We start from the raw sequence: 21,093 nt of genomic DNA, 5'->3' as shown, positions 1-21,093 counted from the left end.
CCTGATACTGATGGCGTGTTGAGATAACAACTTCTAGAAATGCTACTTAGTCAAATGGAATTTCATCTTGGTCTCTGTATTCTTTCACTGTGGTTACTAGAAAATGTAGAATTACACCTGTGTCTGCCCCAGAATGAGTCACTGGGTTAGACAGCAGGCTTACCAACGTACATTGTCACCCTGCCTTGGTACCCAAACCAACGTGTCATTGACAAAAGTCCATTCCAGAAAACCTCCCATAAGGACACACAAAAGATCAAGATGTTCTTACCACCTGAGTCACTGGTCACCTAAGTGGCTGGAAGACAGCCTTTGGCTTCTCCATATTGCTGTTCCTCTTTTGAGGCCTCCAGCATCCCCATGAGATGGGTTTTACTCTGATTCTCATAATAATACATTGAGACATGGCCACTCACTCAGAGTCCCCTGGTGAGTGAGAGACGAGAGGGTGAAGTTGAACCCTGGTCCTTCTTGCTGTGAAGCTCCTGCTCTTTGTTGCTGCTCTCAATGTGTCTTCATACACTGGATTTTTCTGTTCCCATTTGGAAGCCCATTACGGGCTTCCCTGGTGGCTCAGAGGTTAAAGCGTCTGCCTGCAATGCGGGAGACCTGGGTTTGATCCCTGGGTCAGGAAGATCCCCTGGAGAAGGAAATGGCAACCCACTCCAGTATTCTTGCCTGGAGAATCCCATGGAGGGAGGAGCCTGGAGGGCTACAGTCCACGGGGTCGCAAAGAGTTGGACCCGACTGAGCGACTTCACTTTCACTCTTCACTCTCATTTGGGGACCATGACAAGGAATCTAGCAGAGCCTCAGTGGAGGGAACATACTCGGCTGAGCATACCAGCTACTGCCCTTCGTGATCCATCTCCACGTTGACACCAAAGCCACGCTGCCTACCTGCAGCTTCCAGACAATCACCACAGGTGCCAGAGACACTCAGGCAGCCCCATTCCTGAGAGTCAGGGGAAGCTCCGACATGGGACATTGGCGAGAGGACTCTCCACGAACTTGTTGGACTTTGTCTTGACTGCAGAGCCAACTGTCCTTCCTTTTTGCCTTCACCCAGAGTCAGATTAGATCAGGGTTGTCAGCTTGCACAGCTTCTATAAGATCCCTGATCATTGTCTCTCACCTGGCTGTTTCCCCAAACAATCTCCCACATTTAATCTCACATTGGCATCTGCTCCTTAGAGTGACCCAGACCCACACAAGCACCTCTGCCACCACCCTCAAGGTAGGTGTGGGCTCTTCAGCAAATGCTAGCTGTGATGATGACCCGAGGTACCATCCTGGTCATCCTCAGCCGTCACCTCTTCTCAGTCAGTGCCTCCGAGGTGGCTCCTAGACGAAGCCACCATCTCACCCTCTCCCCACCCCATCGCAGCCCTCATCCTGCTCCTTGGCCGGGGCTTCTGTGTTTATCCTTTCTACATTTGGGCCCTGCTGATCCTGGAGAGACTGCCCCCCCCACCCCCGCCCCGGGTTTGGCTGTTTCCTAGACAAAGCCAGCAGCTCACCTGTTGGCCTTTCCCATGCAAACCTGTCGAGCATTTCCTCTCTGCTCCACTGCCCAGACTCAGAGCCAGTCTGAGCCACAACCCACCCTGCCCCACTCATGCTGGGACCAGGTACCAGGTGACTCAGGAAACCCCTTCCTCTCCACAGCCCTCTTACATATTCATACTTGCCATCCAAAGACTGCTTTCCCTGCCTCGCCTGCCTTTCCCAGAGAAATGACCATCAGGGTCTTGGCCTTGTTTTCCTCTAAGTCAGTCTGCCTCATGGAAGACCCTGGGGGTTCCCATGTGGCCTGGACACAGGATGACAGGCTGTGTCTCCTGTTTCTAGGGACCTGGGAGGACCATACTTGGTCATTGATTTAAGCATGAGAGTGAGAAATATGGTTGTTTTTAAACGAGAGGAAGAATCCCAAAGTGTCTCAAAAATTTGGGACCTTTTCTTTTCTGTCTCAATTTCCATGTCTATTTTGAGTCTTTCTGAAAATGGGATTTTACCCCAAATGGGGTTTTGTTACCACTGTGTTATCCTTAGCACAGTTATCTCTTCATGCAAAGAGGACACCTTATAATCACATGTAATTACCATGTGGGTGGCCCACTTGTATTGTTTTCTGAGGGTGTTTCAGAACTATACATAAAGCCACAGTCACTAGCAGATTAATTGAATTGGGAAATAGCTGCTCAGCTGAAGAGCCACATGGATCATATGGCAGAACTATTGGTAATTCTTGGGGAACTCTCCTACTGTTTCCATAGTGGTGGCACCAAAGTGCGTTCTCAGCAAGAGTGGTCAGGAGTTCCAGGCCCTCCACATGCTCACCAACACGAGTGTCCTTTAACACATGTAACAGCTATGCTAACAGGTAAAAGCGATGTCTTATGATTTTGATTTCCATTTCCCAGATGATTCATAATATTGAGTATGGGAATTCCCTGGGGGTCCAGTGGTTAGGACTGGGTGCTCTCACTGTCGGGGTCAGAGTTCAATCCCTGGTTGGGCAACCAAGATCAGGCAAGCTGCACAGTGTGGCCAAAAGAATAACGACGCGCATCTTTTCATATACCTGTTGGCCATTTGTAAAGCTTCTTTAGAGAAATAAAAATTCAATCTTTAGCCCATTATATAGTTAGGATATTCGTCCTTTAGCCATTGAGTTGTCCAAGGCCCTCATTATTTGCTCATTTACCCCTCATCAGATTTGTGGTTTGCAGTCATTTTCTCCCTTTCCATTACCTTTTCTCCCTTTCATTTCACATATTTTTTTTCATTTTTAAAATTGGAGTACAGTTCATTTGCATTGCGTGTTGCTTTGACTGCGCAGCTAAGTGATTCAGCTATACATGTTTCTATTCTTTTCCATCAGTTACCTTTCCACTTCATTGGGGTTTTTTTTTTTTCATTTGCTGGGCAGAGGCTTCTTAGTTGGATTAGTTCCCCGCTGTCTATTTTTGCTTTATTGTCAGTGCTTTGCTTACACAGTCAACGACTCTTTGGCAAGGTTGTCAAGAACATACAATGAGGAGAGGACAGTCTCTTCACTAAGTCAAGCTGGGAACATTGGATATCCACATGCAAAAGGATAAAATCACACCTTTTCCTCCAGCATGCACAAGTATCAACTCAGGATAGATAAAGACCTGAACATAAAACTTGAAACTGTAAAACTCCTAGAAGAAAACACAGGGGGGAAACTTCATGACATGGATTTGGCAATGACTTTATGAACGTCATATCAAATCACAGACAAACGGGTGTGAGTTGGGGGTCCCGCACCAGTTCTTCTATGTGGATGCCAAGCATTCCAGCAGCACTTGTTGAAGGGACCATCCTTCCCACTGTTCTTCAGAACCACCTCAGACATATGTGCGGAGTCCTCTGTGTGTGAGCCTGTGTTGGTCCATTGGTCAGTTTTTGTGTCCTTGAGTCAATACTACCTTGACTAATTATGATATCCTGATATTCTCAGTGTCTTGTGGAAAACTCTTCTATCGAAACTAATGTCTTCTCTTGGCTCTATTTCTATGATAATATTATAATCAGTTGGTGAATTTTCACCCAAAATACAGGGAGGCATTTGATTAGAATTCCATAAATTAGTTCAGGGAAAATGACATCCATGTAATATTGAGAATTCCAGTCCACAAACTTGGAACTTCTTTCCATTAATTGTCTTCTTTAATTACTCTGTAACTACATTGTATAGTTTTTCCCTGCGTTCCTAGTACATATATTTTGTATTGCTAGTACATACATTTTACACATATTATTCCTAGATATCCATATTTATATTAGTGTACTTAGTAAGTTTTCCTTACTTTCATTTGTAATGTTGGTTTCATGAAGACCTCAATGTTTTCAGTGGGTATGTGGATTATAGTATGATGAGTGAGCTTTATAATTCTCTGAAGTTTGTGGTTTTATTGTATGTTGCTGTAAATCTGTATTCCTGTATGACCACAAGACAATAAAGCATTTCCTTTCAAAACTTTTTTGGATGAGTGTTTGTCAGCTGAACTCTGATGATTTGGTCAAAGCTGGCAGAAGCAGGTGACACAAAGCTCGAGGGTGGTGCACTTCAGAACTGCTGGTTCAACCACAAATTCATGAGACTCAGCAACAGAGAAGAGAGCGTGTCAGGGATGATGGACATGCTCGCATGAAATCTGAAACAGCCAAGTCGTAAATGCCTCATTGTCCAGAGCTGAGTGCCCCCCATTCTGGGCCACTTCCTGCCGAGGAAACAAAACTGGGGAGAACTGAGACTAAGGCAGGAGAGGGGAGGGTGGAGTGCTCTGAGCCTCCCTGGAGGCTCAGCGTCTTGTCGGGGGCCCCAGCCCAACCGTGGGTGCGGTCTGCTGTGCTACCTGCCTTCCGGGGCTCCCTGCTCCATGGGAGCTGTCCTGTCTCAGGGCTTCTTCCTCTCTCTGTTCATGTTTCTGAGCACAAGGCTCGCACAGTCCGAGAGCCTTACCGAAATGAGGGGTCTCTGAAAAGCGGAGCAGAGATCATCGTATCTCTCCTGGGGCCGTCGTGCCTAAACCAAGCAGGCAAGAGGAAACGGTAAATTGGCCCAATTTGGGGACAAGACATTCTTCAGGGAACCCCCATCAGCCTTACTCGTTTGATTGAGTGGCAAAGTGTGTGAACTTAATTTTTCTAACAAAGGGGCAGCATAGATCTCTCCTCTGCAGCTGGGGACCTGAGAGGCGGTGCGTCTTTATTTCTTTTTTATTTTAAGAGGTGAACTTTTCCGTGATCTGCTACATAGGATGTGCTCAGTAATATCTGCCATTACGGCTCTAATTACCGTCACTATCCTACTCACAGGAAAGAGCGTTTATTACCAGTCTCTCCAACCTGGTAGGCACTCCCTCCCATGCCCTGGCCCCACAGTGTTTCTGATAATAGACAGCAATGCTTCCCTTGGGAACCTGGCTAAGAATCAGGCCAGTGTGGATGTTGCTACAGATTTTCTTCAAGTAAAAAATTCTTAACAAAAGAATATGCATGTCAGGGCTGAGTCTGGGTTTTCACGTGCAAAGTCTCTTCAGTTGTGTCCAACTCTGCGTGACCCCATGGATTGTAGCCTGCCAGGGTCCTCTGTCCATGGGGATTCTCCAGGCAAAAATACTGAAGTGGGTTGCCATGCCCACCTGCAGGGAATCTTCCCAACCTAGGGATCAAACCTGCGTCTCTTACGTCTCCTGCATGGGCAGGCAAGTTCTTTATCACTAGTGCCACCTGGGAAGCCCTGGTCTTTCACAACTTGGTGTAATTTCTCATAGAGTGCAGCAGAGAACATGAGCTTCTGGACTCCTCTACTTTACTCCCTTAAATCCCAGCCACACGCAAATTGCTTTCTTCACCAGCTGCCCCTGCACCCTGTCTACCCCACCCTCCAGAAAAAGGCGAATTACAGCGGCCACCAGTGAAAGAGGTGCCCTGATGACCATTGTGAAAAGGGGAACAGGAGACCTAGTGATCTTAAATTAGCCAATTTAAGATCAGAGGTGGTGCCGAAAAATGAAAGTGAAAGGTAGCCACTCAATCGTGTCTGACTCTTTGTGAGCCCAGGGACTGTAGCCCACCAGGCTCCTTTGTCCATGGGGATTCCTTTGTCCAGGAAACAATACTGGAGTGGGTTGCTATTCCCTTCTCCAGGGTATCTTCCCAACCCAAGGATCAAACCTGAGCGTCCCGCATTGCAGGCAGATTCTTTACTGTCTGGGCCACAAGGGAAGTCCTAAAGGTGGTGCTGGCTGTAAAGAACTCGCCTGGGTTAGAAAGCTCCCCACTCCAGTATTCTTGCCTGGAGAATCCCATGGACAGAGGAGCCTGGCAGGCTACAGTCCATAGGGTTGCAAAGATTCAGGCACAACTGAAGCGAAGCAAGCAGGCCAAAGAATTTTAAAGTCAGAATTGCCCTTTAATTTTGCTCAGCTTTGATACCTTTCATCTCTCCTTTTGTGTTTCTCCTTTCAGATTATCCTCTGAAGTAGTTCCATGAGTGAGAGAGAAAAGTTTTTCTGAGAAATGGAACATTGCCCGCCCTATTAGTAAACAAGGATGGCACAGTCAACAGGGATGGTGAGCTGGTGAGCCCTGAGGGAACTCGGGAAGGAATAATACCTGCCATCTAGCAGCCACTCCCTGCTGTGGGCCCTGAGGAAGGAAAGGTGGAAAGTGAAAACAGGACCCATGCCCCAGAGAGCTGAGATGCTTTTGAAAGGAAATACTACACTGAGTCCAGACTCTTATATACATAGAAAGTGCTAAATTGCTTAACTTAGAATATCTGGTTTTCTTTCATTTACATAAAAACAGCTTTTAATGTCCAGACTACCTGACCTATGTTGAGAAATTTCCATATAACCTGGCTCCTCCCCTCACCACCCTTGGAGCAGTTCTCTCAGGGTCACTTGAGAGGCTGTCTCCCCGGCTTCAAGTCCTAAAAATTCCCACCAAATAAAACATAACTCTCAACTTTTAGGTTATGAATACTTTTTAATCGGCCGCCCCCTTTACAGATTGGGACACTGAGGCATGCCAGGTTACATTCGTGTTCAAACTGCACAGTTAGGGACAGTTGGCAATTTTTCTGCCATCCTAAAAGTGCCTTAGGAAATGTTAGGTAGTTAGAATAGGAAACAGGAGTCCAGAATGGCAGTGGCTAAAAGACAAGGAGGGGAAAAGCCCGCGAAAATAGAACAAAGGAAGGTCCGAGGACTGGAGTGAGGACCTCAGGGAGGACAAAGAGCACTCCTGGCTGGCCCAGTTTACATACAGCAGGCCCGGGGGAGGCAAAACATATAAAAAGAGGAGACCAAGGGCTCTCTCTCTTCTCTTTGCGTCTTTTGGGTTGGCATGCCCTCACGCCTCGAGGATGTATTTTCCTTTTCTTTTCTAAATAAAACTGAGCTGTAACTCAGAGCTGTAACGCTGATCTGTCCAAGAGCTGTAACACAGTCTGTCTGAGAGCTGTGGCACGCCAAGGGCTTTAACGTCCGTCACTTCAAATTTTTGTTGTGACGTGCCGGGGTCCAGCCCCGGTGGATCCAGGGTAATTCGAAGGGGAGGCGGAATCGGCATCCTAGGAAAAAACTGATTTAATTACAGACATAAACAGAGATTAGAAAGGAATAGTGTAGTAGGAAGATTAGTGGAGAAAAAGAGGCTGAATAACTTGGTTTATGTGGAATACCAATCACTACCTACGTAGGCCACAGGCATCTTTCCGTTCTCCCGAAGGAGAGGAGGCAATGAGGCCTCCCCAGTCCGATCTTAGAAGCCCAGGCAAAATTAGCAGGCTTGGTGAGTACCCACGTTCCAGATGGGAATTCAGCCAGAAAAACGGGGAGCAAGAAAGAAACGACACGAGGGAATCAGTCTTTCCAGAAACTGATCCAATTTCTTTATTTTTCAGGTTTGCTTATATACCTTTTGTTACACATAGAGACAAATGGAAATTTTAAAGTCACGCTGGGGTCAGCAGTCCTGACCTTTATCAAAATCAGGTGCTTCACATAAATGTATAAAAAAAAGTCTTAGGGGTTTTACATCATCTTCTGGCCATGAGGCCTGCTGACATTTTACGACCCTTTCTTTCTGAAAATGGTCAGTTAACCAGAAAACTTATTTTTTCCAAGGGTGTTTTTTCTTAAACCAGGTGCCACCCTCTGAAGGCACCAGATAAAGTTGCATTCCTATAGGGTGAGGGTGTAGTGGGTTATAATCAAGAAAGGAATTTACTTAGTCTAAGATTTAACATGATTAATCTTAACGGTTAATACTTATTTCTCCTATATGTTAGTTATATTCATTATAAGGGCAGGGAATATGGAGATTTAGCAGCAAATATTGGCTCAACAAATGAAAACCCTTCACCAATATAATTTCTAATCAATCTACTATACTATACTAATAATTTTCTAACTTCTCAAAAGAGTCTGTATTTAGAAAGTTTTAAAGCATCTTGTGCCTCTCACAGCTGGGAGGCTGTAAACAATCACATGTGGCTCGACGAACCCGCTCAGGCAGGCTAGAGAACCTTCAGAGGAGTTTGTAAGTTGAAACACTCTTGTCACGCCCAGGAATGTTTATTAACTGGAGCTGCAAGTTAGCTCCTTCTCCAAGAGAAATGGTGATGGGGGAGAGCCCCCTGTAAAGTCAGAGGTGTAGGTGAGAGCATAAAACAGTAAAGTAGGCAGACTCTGGTTTTGGGGGTAGATGCTCGGGAACAGGGGGTTTCCTGAGGCTCGATTCCGCCTTTGCGTATGCCAAAGCCTCCTTCCTCATGACCTTTGCCATGGGCCGAGTTCCTCACGCTGGCTCCCGGCAGTGACGAGACAGAACCGAGGAGATTACACTCCCCTGACAGGAAATAACGTCTATTAATCAAAAAGTGAAATATATGGAGTTAGGCCATTAAAAGAGAGAAAGAGAAATTATGTTTGTATGTATGTGTACATTAACCTAGAAAAATATCTCACAAGACTACATCAAAGTAGTTACACTTCTAGTGTTTGAGGTTTAGGATCAGGATGGAATTTATGCTTCCAGATTTTTTGACTGTTTCTGTTTGCAATATTCATGTACTGCTGCAAGGACCATAGGAAGCTATAGAATAATGTTGTCTGCCACAAAAAAGAGAGGAAAAAGAAACCAAAAATCTGTTTCTACTTGTGATTACTCTTGGGTGCAATGCCAACCTGGGTTAAAAGTACCTTTTCAGAGTACATTCTGAAGAAAGACCAGATGTTCTAGGCTGTTGGAGAGAGTGTTAGTTGCTCACTCCTGCCTGATTCTTTGCAACCCTCTGTATAGCAGCCTGCCAGGTTCCTCTGTTCATGGGCTTTCCAGCAAAACTACTGGAGTGGGTAGCCATTCCCTTCCCCAGGGGATCTCCTGATCCGGAGATTGAACCTGGGTCTCCTGCATTAAGGCAGAAGTAAATCTGGGATTCTAGAGCAATGTGCTGGGAGACCTGACAGGATGAAAGGAGAATCTGATTTACTCAGAGCAAAGGAGAGATTAAAGACTCCAGCCAAAGCTCCTCCCTTTCAAGGAAATGAAACCAGCAGCAGCCCAGACTATGGGCATAGCTCCTCCCTGCCAGTGAAATGAAACTTAACAGCCTCCTAGATGCAGGCAGCAGAAGAGCCAGAAGCTCACAGATTCAGGCAGCAGCTCCACCACCTCTGGCTCTCCAGTCCCCCAACACCGTGATGGAGCTCAGCGATACCCCGGCCAACTCTCTGGACAAGTTCATCGAAGACCACCTCCTGTCAAACACGGAGTTCCGCACGCAGGTCAAACAAGCCATCGACACCATCTGCACTTTCCTGAAGGAGAGGTGTTTCCAACGTGCCCCTCACCCAGTTCGGGTGTCCAAAGTTGTGAAGGTGAGTCCAGAACTGCCTGGTTGGGGAGAAGGGGGGCTGGTGAGCAAGCGTTTGCATAGGGACAGACAGAGAGCAGAAGGCTGAGGTCTCTGGGGCGGTGCTTTCTGATTTATCCATGGCAGAACTATAATCACATTTGTGAAAATAGCTTCTGGGGTGAGGGCATCCATCTGTAAGTTTTTAACAAATTCCCTGGAGAAGTGTATAAACCACCTAGGTCACAACTGCTATAGAGATTAGCAATCTGAATCCTGGCAGCATCTACAGTTCACTAATCTTGACCAGGCTGGGATCTTACTATTTCTGCAAAGTCACGAGCTGGTTAAGAGTATATGTTTTAAAAGCAGATAGCACCTGCTGGCTGTCTTGGGCAAGTCACTTAATCTCTCTGTGCCTCAGTTTCCTTATCTATAAATTTCAGTACCTTAAAGGACTTGCAGTTCAAGTAAAGTCAGCCATGGGCCAGTTTACAGTATTAATCACATAAGGTCATAAATTACAGGGAGTAAAGAATATGGACCCTGGAAAAAGACAAGTAGGATGTTAGCTGTATCTCTGCCACCCACTAGCTGTACGACTGAACTGATACATGATCTCTCAGCATCTGTTTCCCCAACCGGAAGATGACAACAGATAATAACAGTAGCTAGATCCCAGAGTTCTTGTGAGCATTCTAGGAGTTACAGCCGCTGATGCCTTCAGAGCAGTGGCTAGTACTCAAAATGTTAGTGATTGTTCTCAGCATTTTATTTAGGGAGGCTCTTCTCAATGAAATGTGTCAATACTCATTCTTATCACCTTTTTAGGGTGGCTCCTCAGGCAAAGGCACGACCCTCAGGGGACGATCAGATGCTGACCTCGTCGTCTTCCTCACCAATCTGACAAGTTTTCAGGAACAGTTTGAGCGCCGAGGAGAATTCATTGAAGAAATCAGGAGACAGCTGGAAGCCTGTCAAAGAGAGGAAACATTTGAAGTGAAGTTTGAGGTCCAGAAACTCAAACAATGGGAGAATCCCCGCGTTCTCAGCTTTGTGCTGAGGTCCCCCAAGCTCAACCAGGAGGTGGAGTTCGATGTCCTGCCCGCCTTTGATGCCCTGGGTGAGTGCTCCCAGCCACAAAAATAAAATGTCTTATTAACCAAGGTATCCCTTCAAGTGGGAGGAGACCCCAGCATCTCTCCTGGGACAAGAATGCCTAGGGTCACACTCAGCCACTGAAGTGATGTTAAACAACAAACTGGTACAGTTGGGGGGTCAAGATATTTTTATAGAACACCTACCAGGCTTACTAGTTTGACTTTTGGCAAAGTGTGTGATCTTCTTTCTAAAAACTGCTGCTGCTGCTGCTGCTGCTGCTAAGTCGCTGCAGTCGTGTCCGACTCTGTGCGACCCCATAGATGGCAGCCCACCAGGTTCCCCCGTCCCTGGGATTCTCCAGGCAAGAACAGTGGAGTGGGTTGCCATTTCCTTCTCCAGTGCATAAAAGTGAAAAGTGAAAGTGAAGTCGCTCAGTCGTGTCTGACTCTTTGCGACCCCATGGACTGCAGCCCACCAGGCTCCCCCGTCCATGGGAGTTTCCAGGCAAGAGTACTGGAGTGGGGTGCCCTTGCCTTCTCCATTCTAAAAACTAGGTCTAGGGTAAATTCAATATGTTAATTTCATTTTTTATGCAAAATGTGAGACAACCATTCAAACTTTCACTGAGGGCTGGAATCTTGAGATACCATGCAGGAGCACTGGGACAGGAAGCAATTCATTCTCTGAGGCTCAGTGTCCACTGTGAACCTTAGATGCGGGGCTTCCCTGGTGCCTCAGTGGTTAAGAATGCACCTGCCGAGCAGGAGATGCAGGTTCCATCTCTGGGTCAGGAAGATCCCCTGGAGAAGGACATGGCAACCCACTCCAGTATTCCTGCCTGGGAAATCCCATGGACAGAGGGGCCTGGCAGACTACAGTCCCTGGGGTCACACAGAGTCAGACAGGACTGAGCAAGTGAGCAGGAACACAGACCTGGAGGTGCAAGGTGTGTTCCAGGGCCCTAAGTGAGGCAGACAGAGAACCTCTCTCCTGGAGCCTGACCCTGTGAACACCAGAAAGGAAATGATAACTCACTGCGACCAAACTAAACATGTTGACTTGAAAGAGAGCAAAGGGGATCAGAGGACTTTGGTAGATAGGGCAACAAGAGAGGTGACCTCTGACCTGAGGCCCAAAGAATGAGAAAGAGCCAAGCATGGGAAGACCTCCCAGGAAGAGGAAACAGCAGGTGCAAAGACAGGAATGGACTTGGCATATTTGAAGAAGTGAAGTAACCAGGGGAGTCAGTGGCAAAGGGATTGAGGCAGGAGGGAAGACGAAGGAGGAGGCAGGTCTCACCATCTGCGTGGGCCACTGTGAGGACTTGGGATTTTATCCAGAGGTCCTGGGAAGCAAGAAGTGGAAGGATCAGGTTAAAGGCCTCTAATGGGCTGTGGAGAATCCAGGGAGGAGGGTGCCGCCACCTCTGCTGAGTCCAGGTGAGAGACGATGGGTGACGGCGGTAGAGGCGGGAGAAGGGAGGACCGGGGATGGACCTCAGGCCTCCTGGCTCTGGGCCTGCTGACCTCCCCACTGCCCCCCACGGCCAGTGAGCTTGTTGTCTCAGAGGGAATGAAAGAACCTCAGAAGAGCTGACGTCGAAACACGGATTCATTCCCAACAGGTCAGTTGACCAAAGGTTACAGACCTAACTCTAGAGTCTATGTCCGGCTCATCCAAGAGTGCGAGAACCTGAGGAAAGAGGGCGAGTTCTCCCCCTGCTTCACGGAGCTGCAGCGAGACTTCCTGAAGAGTCGTCCAACCAAGCTGAAGAGCCTCATCCGCCTGGTGAAGCACTGGTACCAACTGGTATGGCCGGTCCCATCTGGGCAGAGAGCCAAGGAGGAGGAGGAGGGGAAGGGAGAGAGTGAGGCCGGGAGAGGAGGGAGGGGTGGCGTGGAGGGAGGGAAGGAGCAGGGAGAGGTGAGGGGAGGAGCCAGGATGAGGCAGTGGGAAGAGGGAGAGGTGACGGAAGGGAGGGAAGAGCAGAGGGGAGGGAAGGGGAATCACAAATCCATCCTTCTAGTTACCATGGCCAAACCAAGGGTCATCCTGGCTTCTTCACAGACACCCACATCCAACCAGTCAGCAAATGTGGTTGATCCTGTATTAAAAGATATCTGTGATTCATCCACAGCCACCACCTCTGTTACCCCTCAGTCCAGATCATCTTGGGAGGCTCAAGGGATCTGCCCTTGACCTCTCTGAGCCCCCCTCTCTGTCCGCTCACCACCACCCTCCAGCCACGCTCTTCTCTTCACTAGTCCTGGAGAGAAACTCCACACCCCAACCTCCGGGCCTCTGCATCTGCCTATTTGTTTGTTTCTTGTGGTGGTGGTGTTCAGCTGCTAAGTCATGTCCGACTTCTTGTGACCCCAGGGACTGCAGCACACCAGGCTCCCCTGTCCTCCACTCTCTCCCAGAGTTTGCTCAGATTCCTGTCCATTTAGTCGGTGATGCTTTCTAACCATCTCATCCTCTGCCACCCCCTTCTCCTCTTGCCCTCAATCTTTCCCCAAATCAGGGTTTTTTCCAATGAGTTGGCTCTTCCCATCAGGTGGCCAAAGTATTGGAGCTTCAGCATCAGAACTTCCAGTGAATATTCAGGGTTGATTTCCTTGATGATTGACTGGTTTGATCTCCTTATAGTCCAAGGGACCCTCAAAGAGTCTTGTCCAGCACCACAGTTCAAAAGTGTCAGTTCTTTGGTGCTCAGCTCTCTTTATGGTACAAGTCTCACATCTGTTCAGAACTAATCAAAGCTATGGTTTTTCCGGTAGTCATATTTATTGTCTGTCTCCCCACTGTTCCCTGGTGGCTCAGATGGTAAAGCATCTGCCTCCAATGCGGGAGACCCAGGTTCGACCCCTGGGTCAGGAAGATCCCCTGGAAAAGGAAATGGCAACCCACTCCAGTATTCTTGCCAGGAAAATTCCACGAACAGAGGAGCCTGGTGGGCTACAGTCCATGGGGTTGCAAAGAGTCGGACAGGACTTCACTTTCACTTTCCCCTCTATAAATGTACAAGAACAGAAGGATTGATATGTTTGATTCCCTGCTGTATCCCAGGAACCTAGGACAGTGCCTGGCACATGAGAGAAGTTCAAAAAATGATTGTTAGGTGGATTAATGAGTGCTATGTCCCCCCCCCCAACACCACACACACACACACACACACACACACACACACACACTCTTCTGTTCACTTCCTAGCCATCTGGCTTTGAACAGGTGAGTTAATAGCTCTGTGAATGCCACCTTAGACTATACCTAAATGGATAGGTGTGGATTTGCTCTCAGAAAACTTTATACCCTAAACCAAGTGGCAGGCTGAACTTGATCCATGAGAAATGTGCTTTACACAAACGCTAGACAAGCCCATTTTCCTGATTGTTTTCCCTCTACTCAGTGTAAGGAGCAGCTTGGAAAGCCGTTGCCCCCACAATATGCCCTGGAGCTTCTGACGGTCTATGCCTGGGAGCAAGGGTGCAAGAAAACAGCATTCGTCACAGCTCAGGGATTTCAGACTGTCTTGGAATTAGTCCTGCAGTATGAGAAGCTTTGCATCTACTGGGAAAAGAATTATAACTCTGAAAACCCTATTATTGAAGAATACCTGACGAGGCAACTTGCAAAACCCAGGTACTCTATCCGCTCATGGCTTAGCTCCCCACATAAATGAACCCCTGCTTACAGCTGTAGCACCCTGGAAATGAAGGAATTGGGAGGGTTCCACATTAATTGATCATCTTCTGATACTTACCATGCTACTGGGCACTTCACTAGTACCATCTAACTTTAAAAACAGTGCAAACAGCCACGTGAGGCAGGCACTATGTTAACTGCTTCACAGATGAGCAAACCAAGATTCTGAGCAGTAAAGAGTTTGTCCAAACTCTAACAGAAAATGAGCGAAACAGCTGAAATTTCAACTAAAATAACAACAGCTGCAGCAACAAGAATAATTGCTCCCAGGAATTAAGAGCTTGCTATAAGACTAACACACTCTAATAGTATAGTAAAAATCATGACTGTTGTAACTGTCAGGCACTAACCCCTTACGATGGCCCAATTACTGTGCTGAGTATTCCATGTTGCTTATCTAGATCCTCATAGAACATCCTTTGAAGTAGGGATGTTCAAATCTGCCCATTTCACAGATGAGCATACTGAGAATTAGAGAGACCAAGACATCTACCCAAGGTCACACTCGTACAGAAGAGCAGAGGTGAGATTCAAGCCCAGGTCTATCAAAGCCCAGATGCAAGGCTCCCCCTTCCGTTCACTGTCCTCCATGGAGCAGGGCACCCAGGACACACCCCAGGGAGCGGTGCTCTGTTGGAACCCTGATGCTGCCTGAGTCTGAGCCTGTGCCAGGCTGGTTGCTTTGCCCTTCCTGGGGCATCTAGACCACCCACCAGACAGAACCCAGCTTCGCATCTCTCTCTCTCTAAATATTACCCTTCAGGCCTGTGATTCTGGACCCAGCGGACCCTACAGGAAATGTTGCTGGTAAAGACGCACGTAGCTGGCAGCAGCTGGCACAAGCAGCTTCGGTCTGGCTGGATTACCCGTGCTTTAAGAAACGGGACGGGTCTCCCGTGGGCTCCTGGGATGTGTCGGTGAGACCTTCTGCTTCTTTACTGCTGCCCTGCCCCTACCCCTTCCACGCAGCATGGGGTATGTAGCTAGAGACCATTCCTTCCAAAGAAATTGCCTCTTGCTAGAGGTCACTAGGGCAAAGAGTTGGACACGACTGAGCAACTTTCCGTTTCACAGAGGCCACTCCCATTCAATCATGCCAGGCTGTGCTCCCTGTTTTACAGTCATCTTGACCCCAGTCAGAGGGTTCCTAGACTTCTCACATCCCTATCCAGAGCATATTCCTTAATTAATGCCTCCTTGGCCAGAAGTAACTTTTTTAACAGCGCCAATTGGCTCATTCCACTAAGAAGAAAAAGAATTACAACCACCACTTATGAATACCTGCTTTGGGGTCAGGCTCTGTTCTTAGCCCCTTAAATTTCATTGTTTCATTAAATCCTCACGACACCCCATGAGCCCTGATTTCTACTCCCATCTTACTGATGAGAAAAGGAGGCTCAGAGAGGTGAAGTCACCTGCTCAAGCCCACTCAGCTAGGGAGCCGCAGAGCCAGGAATCCCACTCAGCAGACTCCAGTGCCAGGGCTTACTCCACTGAGCTAAACAGCCTGCCTCGTATCCCCTCCCCCCTCCATATCACACAACAAATGGGTGACTCAGAGTAGGTGAGGATGTGGGCGTGTCACACAGCTAAGTCGGGGCTGAGGGCCCCATCTTTCCACTCCAAGAGAAGGGATCTTTCTCAAGCTGGAGTGGAGAGGGCTGATGATGCCAGAGATGGGTTTCCCAGGAAACAGGCTCTGGGATGAAGTTCACGTACAGGATGTTTCCGGGGAGGACCATTGGAACCAACATCTGAGTAAAGGAGGGGAGTGAGGTGGGTACCAACACAAGGAGAGGGGCATCTGGGATGCTGGCCATCTCGGACCATCTCCCTAGGGAGCCCTGGGGGCCCCAACAGCCTCCAGAGTTGTCCTATAGAAGACTGAGGTGGCCAGGCCTTTATAGCCCCAACACAGGCCAGCCACTGAATGTGGTCAACCCAGGAAGGGGCGTGGCCTTCCTTGAAGGGCATCCAGGCGGCCGGTCACAGTGTCCACCGTGAATGCTCACTGAGACCTGGCCGAGCGGGGAGGCCCAGCTCTTCAGTGTGACCATGTGCTTCTCCCTTTCAGCCCCAAGAACACAGCGACTCGATGTTCCCGGGCTATGATTTTAGACAGCACCATAGATCCTGTCCAAGAATCCAGCTCCGCGGAGAAGCCCATCCCCAGGTGGAAGAGAGCTGGACATGTACCATCCTCTGAACGCCAGAGTATCTTGGAGGCAAGGTCTCCAGAGCCGTCTGGGCCAGCCCTCTTCATTTCTAGGGCTGGGGGCCTGGATCCAAAGACAGCCGTGAATTGATGTCAGACCTGGGACCAGAATCCAGGTCTCCTGACCCCCAGCCTTCCCACTGTTCTGTGCTCTCTTTTCTTTCATAGACAGCATGCTCCCCAGTGGAGCCTGACAATAGCCTCTCCGAGACACCAGGAGAGACTCAGGCAAAAGAGCGGAATGCCAGCCTTGACTTTCTTCTGTGAACCTGGGGGGAAAGGTGATGGTCCAATTTATTGCCAATAATAACAAAAATAGTAGCAAATGCCACTTGGTGGGTGTTAATTAACTCAAGGGACAGAGCCAAGAAGAATATCTGCATATCATGTGTGTGCATATTCACTGATGCAACTAAAGATATTAATTGGGCACCTGCTCTGTGCCAAGCATTGTTCTGGCCACTGGATCACTGTTGTGGTTCAGTTGCTGAGTTGTGTCCGACTCTTTGTGACCCCATGGACTGCAGTACGCCAGGCTTCCATATCCTTCACTATCTCTCAGAGTTTGCTCAGATTCTTGTCCATTAAGTCGGTGATGCTACCCAACCATCTCACCCTCTGCCACCCTCTTCTCCTTTTGCCTTTAATATTTCCCAGCATCAGGGTCTTTTCCAATGACTCGGCTCTTCTTATCAGGTGGCCAAAGTATTGGAGCATAGCAATGAGTGAAGCAGGCAAAAATCCCTGCCTGGCGGAGCTGACATTTTGTGGAATACTCTACTATTGGAGAGATGAGGGTCCTTTCAATTCTCAACTACAGATAATCCTGAGACAAGCATCTTTGGTTCATACTTTGTCCACATCTCTGATTATTTACCCAGGAAAAATTGTGGAACTGCCCTGTGTAATTCAGTAGTCACCAGTCACGGATGGCTGTTGAGTACTTGAGATGTAGCTGAACCCAACCGAGAGATGCTCATCTTTATACTTTCCTGAGTTTTCAGATTATTACTAATTTGGGGCTGTAATTTATACTACTTATATGACCACAAGAAACAGTAAAGCAAGGTTTCTGGTTCAGAACTATCCCATCCACCCCTGCTATTAAAAGCTGGCATCTGCCCCCTTGCAAGGAGACTCTTGCAGAGGTTTCTCGTCCATGAGACTCCCCCCAATTCCGAGGACCAGTATCCACCTCCCCTCCTGCCCACTAGGACTGTAAGTATGGTCAAGTCCCAACACAGCCCAGCTGGGGACATGCTGGGCCTGCTGAGGGAGGATAGACTTGTATCCGTAATGGCCGGAAGACCCGGCAGCGTGTACCAGCACAAGTCAGGTGGGTGTGTGTGGGAGGGACCCCAAGGGCACCTCATCAAGGGGCTGTGGAGTCAGGTCAGATGACCTAGAGCTTATTGATTTGGAAGTCCCCTCCTGGACTTCAGGAGTTCATACCCTGGCAAGGACCCCAGAAGAAGGTGCAGACTCGCTCTTAGCCAGGCTCTTAGAACAGATAAAGTGCGAGCATCTGCCAGGTGATATTCCCAGGAGAGATGGTGGGCTGCTGCTGCTGCTAAGTCGCTTCAGTCGAGTCCGACTCTGCGACCCCATAGACGGCAGCCCACCAGGCTCCCCCATCCCTGGGATTCTCCAGGCAAGAACACTGGAGTGGGTTGCCATTTTCTTCTCCAAAGCATGAAAGTGAAAAGTGAAAGTGAAGTTGCTCAGTCGTGTCTGACTCTTAGCAATCCCACGGACTGCAACCTACCAGGCTCCTCCATCCATGGGATTTTCCAGGCCAAGAGTGCTGGAGTGGGTTGCCATTGCCTTCTCCGAGAGATAGTGGGAGATGGGATTAAAAGGTCAGGGAAGTGGATGTGCTGGGGGCTGATGTGCTGTATAAATCCAGAAAGAAAAAAGAAAAACCCCACCAAATTATCTCCCGTGGAAAAGCAGAGAATACAGCTCTACCAAGGCCATAAAGGATACGCTAGCGAGGGACCTCCCTGGTGGTCCAGTGGTTCAGAACCCGTCTTCCAAGGCAGGGCACACGGGTTCGATCCCTGGTCCCAGAAGATCTCACATGCCTCGGGTCAGCCAGGCCCCGGTGCACCACAAATACTAAGACTGCTGTCTAGCGCCCACGGGCCACAGCTGCTGAAGTCTGCGCGCACCCTAGAGCCTGTGCTCCGCAGCAAGAGAAGCCAGCTCAACCAGAAGCCCGCACACCACAGCACCACAGCTAGAGAGCAGCCCCGGCTAGCTGCAACCAGAGGGAAGCCTGCACAGCAACAAAGACCCAGCACGCCCAAACATAAATAAACAGATAAAATTACTCTTAAAAAGAAGAGTAGAGGAGTCTGGGTGGTTATGATGTGTCCGTGTGGGTTACTCGGTTGTAACAAGTGTCCCACCCTGCTAGGACTGATGTGAAACTGAAAATGAACTCGGAAATGGGAAACCCCATCTTAAGTGAAGCCAGGAGACCAGAAAGGGGAGCTCTCACTTCTCAAATCAGTTCAGTTCAGTTGCTGTTGTGTCCGACTCTTTGCCACCCCATGGACTGCAGCAAGCCAGGCTTCCCTGTCCTTCATCAACTCCTGGAGCTTGCTCAAACTCATGTCCATCGAGTCGGTGATGCCGTCCAGCCATCTCATCCTCTGTCGTCCCCGTCTCCTCCTGTCTTCACAGTCTTTCCCAACATCAGGGTCTTTTCCAGTGAGTCCGTTCTTCGCATCAGGTGGCCAGAGTATTGGAGCTTCAGCTTTAGCATCAGTCCTTCCAATGAATATTCAGGACTGTTTTCCTTTAGGATGGACTGGTTTGATCTCCTTGGGAATCCAAGGGACTCTCAAGAGTCTTCTCTAGCACCACAGTTCAAAAGCATCAGTTCTTTGGGGCTCAGCTCAAATACCACTGCAGAATGTTGTTGGGGGTGGGAGGAGGCTGGCGTGATGGTGATTGTGGTGGGGTGGTGGCAGTGAGGTATATAGGAAATCTCTTGGCTTCTGCCCAGTTTTTCTAGGAACCTAAAACCACTCTGATAAACTAAATTTATATATATATATATATATATATATATATATATATATATTTTAAAAGAGTAAAGAGACATAATACCTGCAGCATACAACTCACATGACTCAGTGATAATAATACTGATAATACAATGTACACAGAGAATGAGGAGCAAATATGGTGAAATATTCAGGATCAAGAATATGAGAGAGATCTTTGTGTTTCAGATGATTTCAAAATAAAATATTTTTTAAAATTAAAAAGCACAGACTTTAGAAAGCAGATAGTTAGAAGCTAGCCAGATAACTTACAAGCTGTATAACCTCAGACAAATATTTTTCAGCTCTGAGCCTCTATATTTTCATTTAGAAAAGAAGCCTTATGACCTAAGCCCAGCCTACCTCTAGGTGTTTTGGAAGTCAGAAAAAGGCAGGGAAGGGCCCTTTATAGACAGGAGCGATCATCAGGTTTCTCCAGGGAAACCAAGCTGTGAAAATGAACTCGCAAACGGAAACCTCATGGAGTCAGAAGACCAGAAGAGGGCGCTCTCACACCTCAAATGCCTCTGGAGACCAGTCCCAGGAAAGACAAAGTCAGTTAACACACCCCCAAAAGGAAGATGATCAACAGGGAAAAATCGTCAGTGACGGGCCAGGACAGGAAAGATGTACACTGCATGGCTCCTGGAGGAAGCCAACTCCCCTGGCAACTGAGCCAGCGAGAACCCATCATCACCCTGAATTCTTGCTTTCCTCCAACAGACATGTGTTCAAGCAACCCCTCCTAACTTCCTCTTTTTTCTCTATAAAGCAATATTCCTCTTTTTCCTTGGCTGGACTTGCCTATGGCTTTTTGCTATTGCCTGCTTGTCCTAAATTGAAATTCTTTACTGTTCCCAAACAAACCCATTTTGCTGGGTTTGCTTTAAACGGTTGCTTTACTTTTGAGGTTAATAGAACCAATTGGTTTTATAAATCTAGATTAGAGAAAAATTTGTTTTAAAGAATTGGCTGTGCCATTGAAAGGGCCAGTGAGTCCAAATTCTGCAGGGTAGGGTGGCCAGGGTAGCTGGAAACCCAAAGAAGTAACTGCTTGTGGAATTGCCTCCTCCTCAGGGAGAGATCAGACCTTTTTCTTTTCATCCCTTCACCTGATTGGATGAGGCCCATCCATATTAGAGTGAATAATCTGCTTTCCCCAAAGTTTACAAATGTTGATCTCATGTTAAAAGTATACTGCAAAAAAAAAAAAAAAAATTCTAGAAGAATGTTTGACCAAATATCTGACTACCTTGGTCATAGTCAAGTTGACCTACGAAGCTAGTCATCCCAGGACTTTCCTGGTGGCCCAGTGGTTAAGAATCTGCCTGCCAATGCAGAGGACAGAAGTTCAACCCCTGGTCTGTGAAGATCCCACATGCCACAGAACAACTAAGCCCTGTGTGCCACGACTACTGAGCCTGCATACCCTGGAGCCCGAACTCTGCAGCAAGAGAAGTCACGGTAATAAGAAGCCCGTGTACCACGGCTGGAGAGTAGCCTCCACTCGCTGCAACTAGAAAATGCCCGCTGACAGCAACGAAGACCCAGCGCAGCCAAAAACTACAGATAAGTAATCGCCATTTGAAAGATAATAATAACAAAATCAATCATCACAG

The 21,093-nt window shown here is 47.9% G+C and overlaps 1 protein-coding gene across 1 annotated transcript; it reads left to right on the top strand.

The window, feature by feature from the left end:
- The first annotated feature begins 9,248 nt into the window (after positions 1 to 9,248).
- OAS1 (2'-5'-oligoadenylate synthetase 1) lies at positions 9,249 to 16,512 on the top strand. Its single transcript, XM_052654793.1, has 6 exons — positions 9,249 to 9,425; positions 10,232 to 10,523; positions 12,126 to 12,310; positions 13,911 to 14,143; positions 14,970 to 15,123; positions 16,281 to 16,512. The coding sequence occupies exons 1-6, from the start codon at positions 9,249 to 9,251 to the stop codon at positions 16,410 to 16,412; spliced, it is 1,173 nt and encodes a 390-aa protein (XP_052510753.1). The 3' UTR covers positions 16,413 to 16,512.
- The last annotated feature ends 4,581 nt before the right edge of the window (positions 16,513 to 21,093 follow it).

This window comes from Budorcas taxicolor, chromosome 17 (genome assembly GCF_023091745.1).
Source record: "Budorcas taxicolor isolate Tak-1 chromosome 17, Takin1.1, whole genome shotgun sequence".
Classification (NCBI taxonomy): domain Eukaryota; kingdom Metazoa; phylum Chordata; class Mammalia; order Artiodactyla; family Bovidae; genus Budorcas; species Budorcas taxicolor.
The sequence above is the reverse complement of the archived record's forward strand: the minus strand, read 5'-3'. Positions and strand labels throughout refer to the sequence as shown.

Bases quoted from the DNA above. Each gene is read 5' to 3' on its own strand.
- OAS1 (XM_052654793.1), top strand. From the start codon at position 9,249: ATGGAGCTCAGCGATACCCCGGCCAACTCTCTGGACAAGTTCATCGAA. The intron at 9,426-10,231 runs GTGAGTCCAGAA...TCACCTTTTTAG, and splicing joins GGGTGTCCAAAGTTGTGAAG to GGTGGCTCCTCAGGCAAAGG. The intron at 12,311-13,910 runs GTATGGCCGGTC...CCCTCTACTCAG, and splicing joins TGAAGCACTGGTACCAACTG to TGTAAGGAGCAGCTTGGAAA.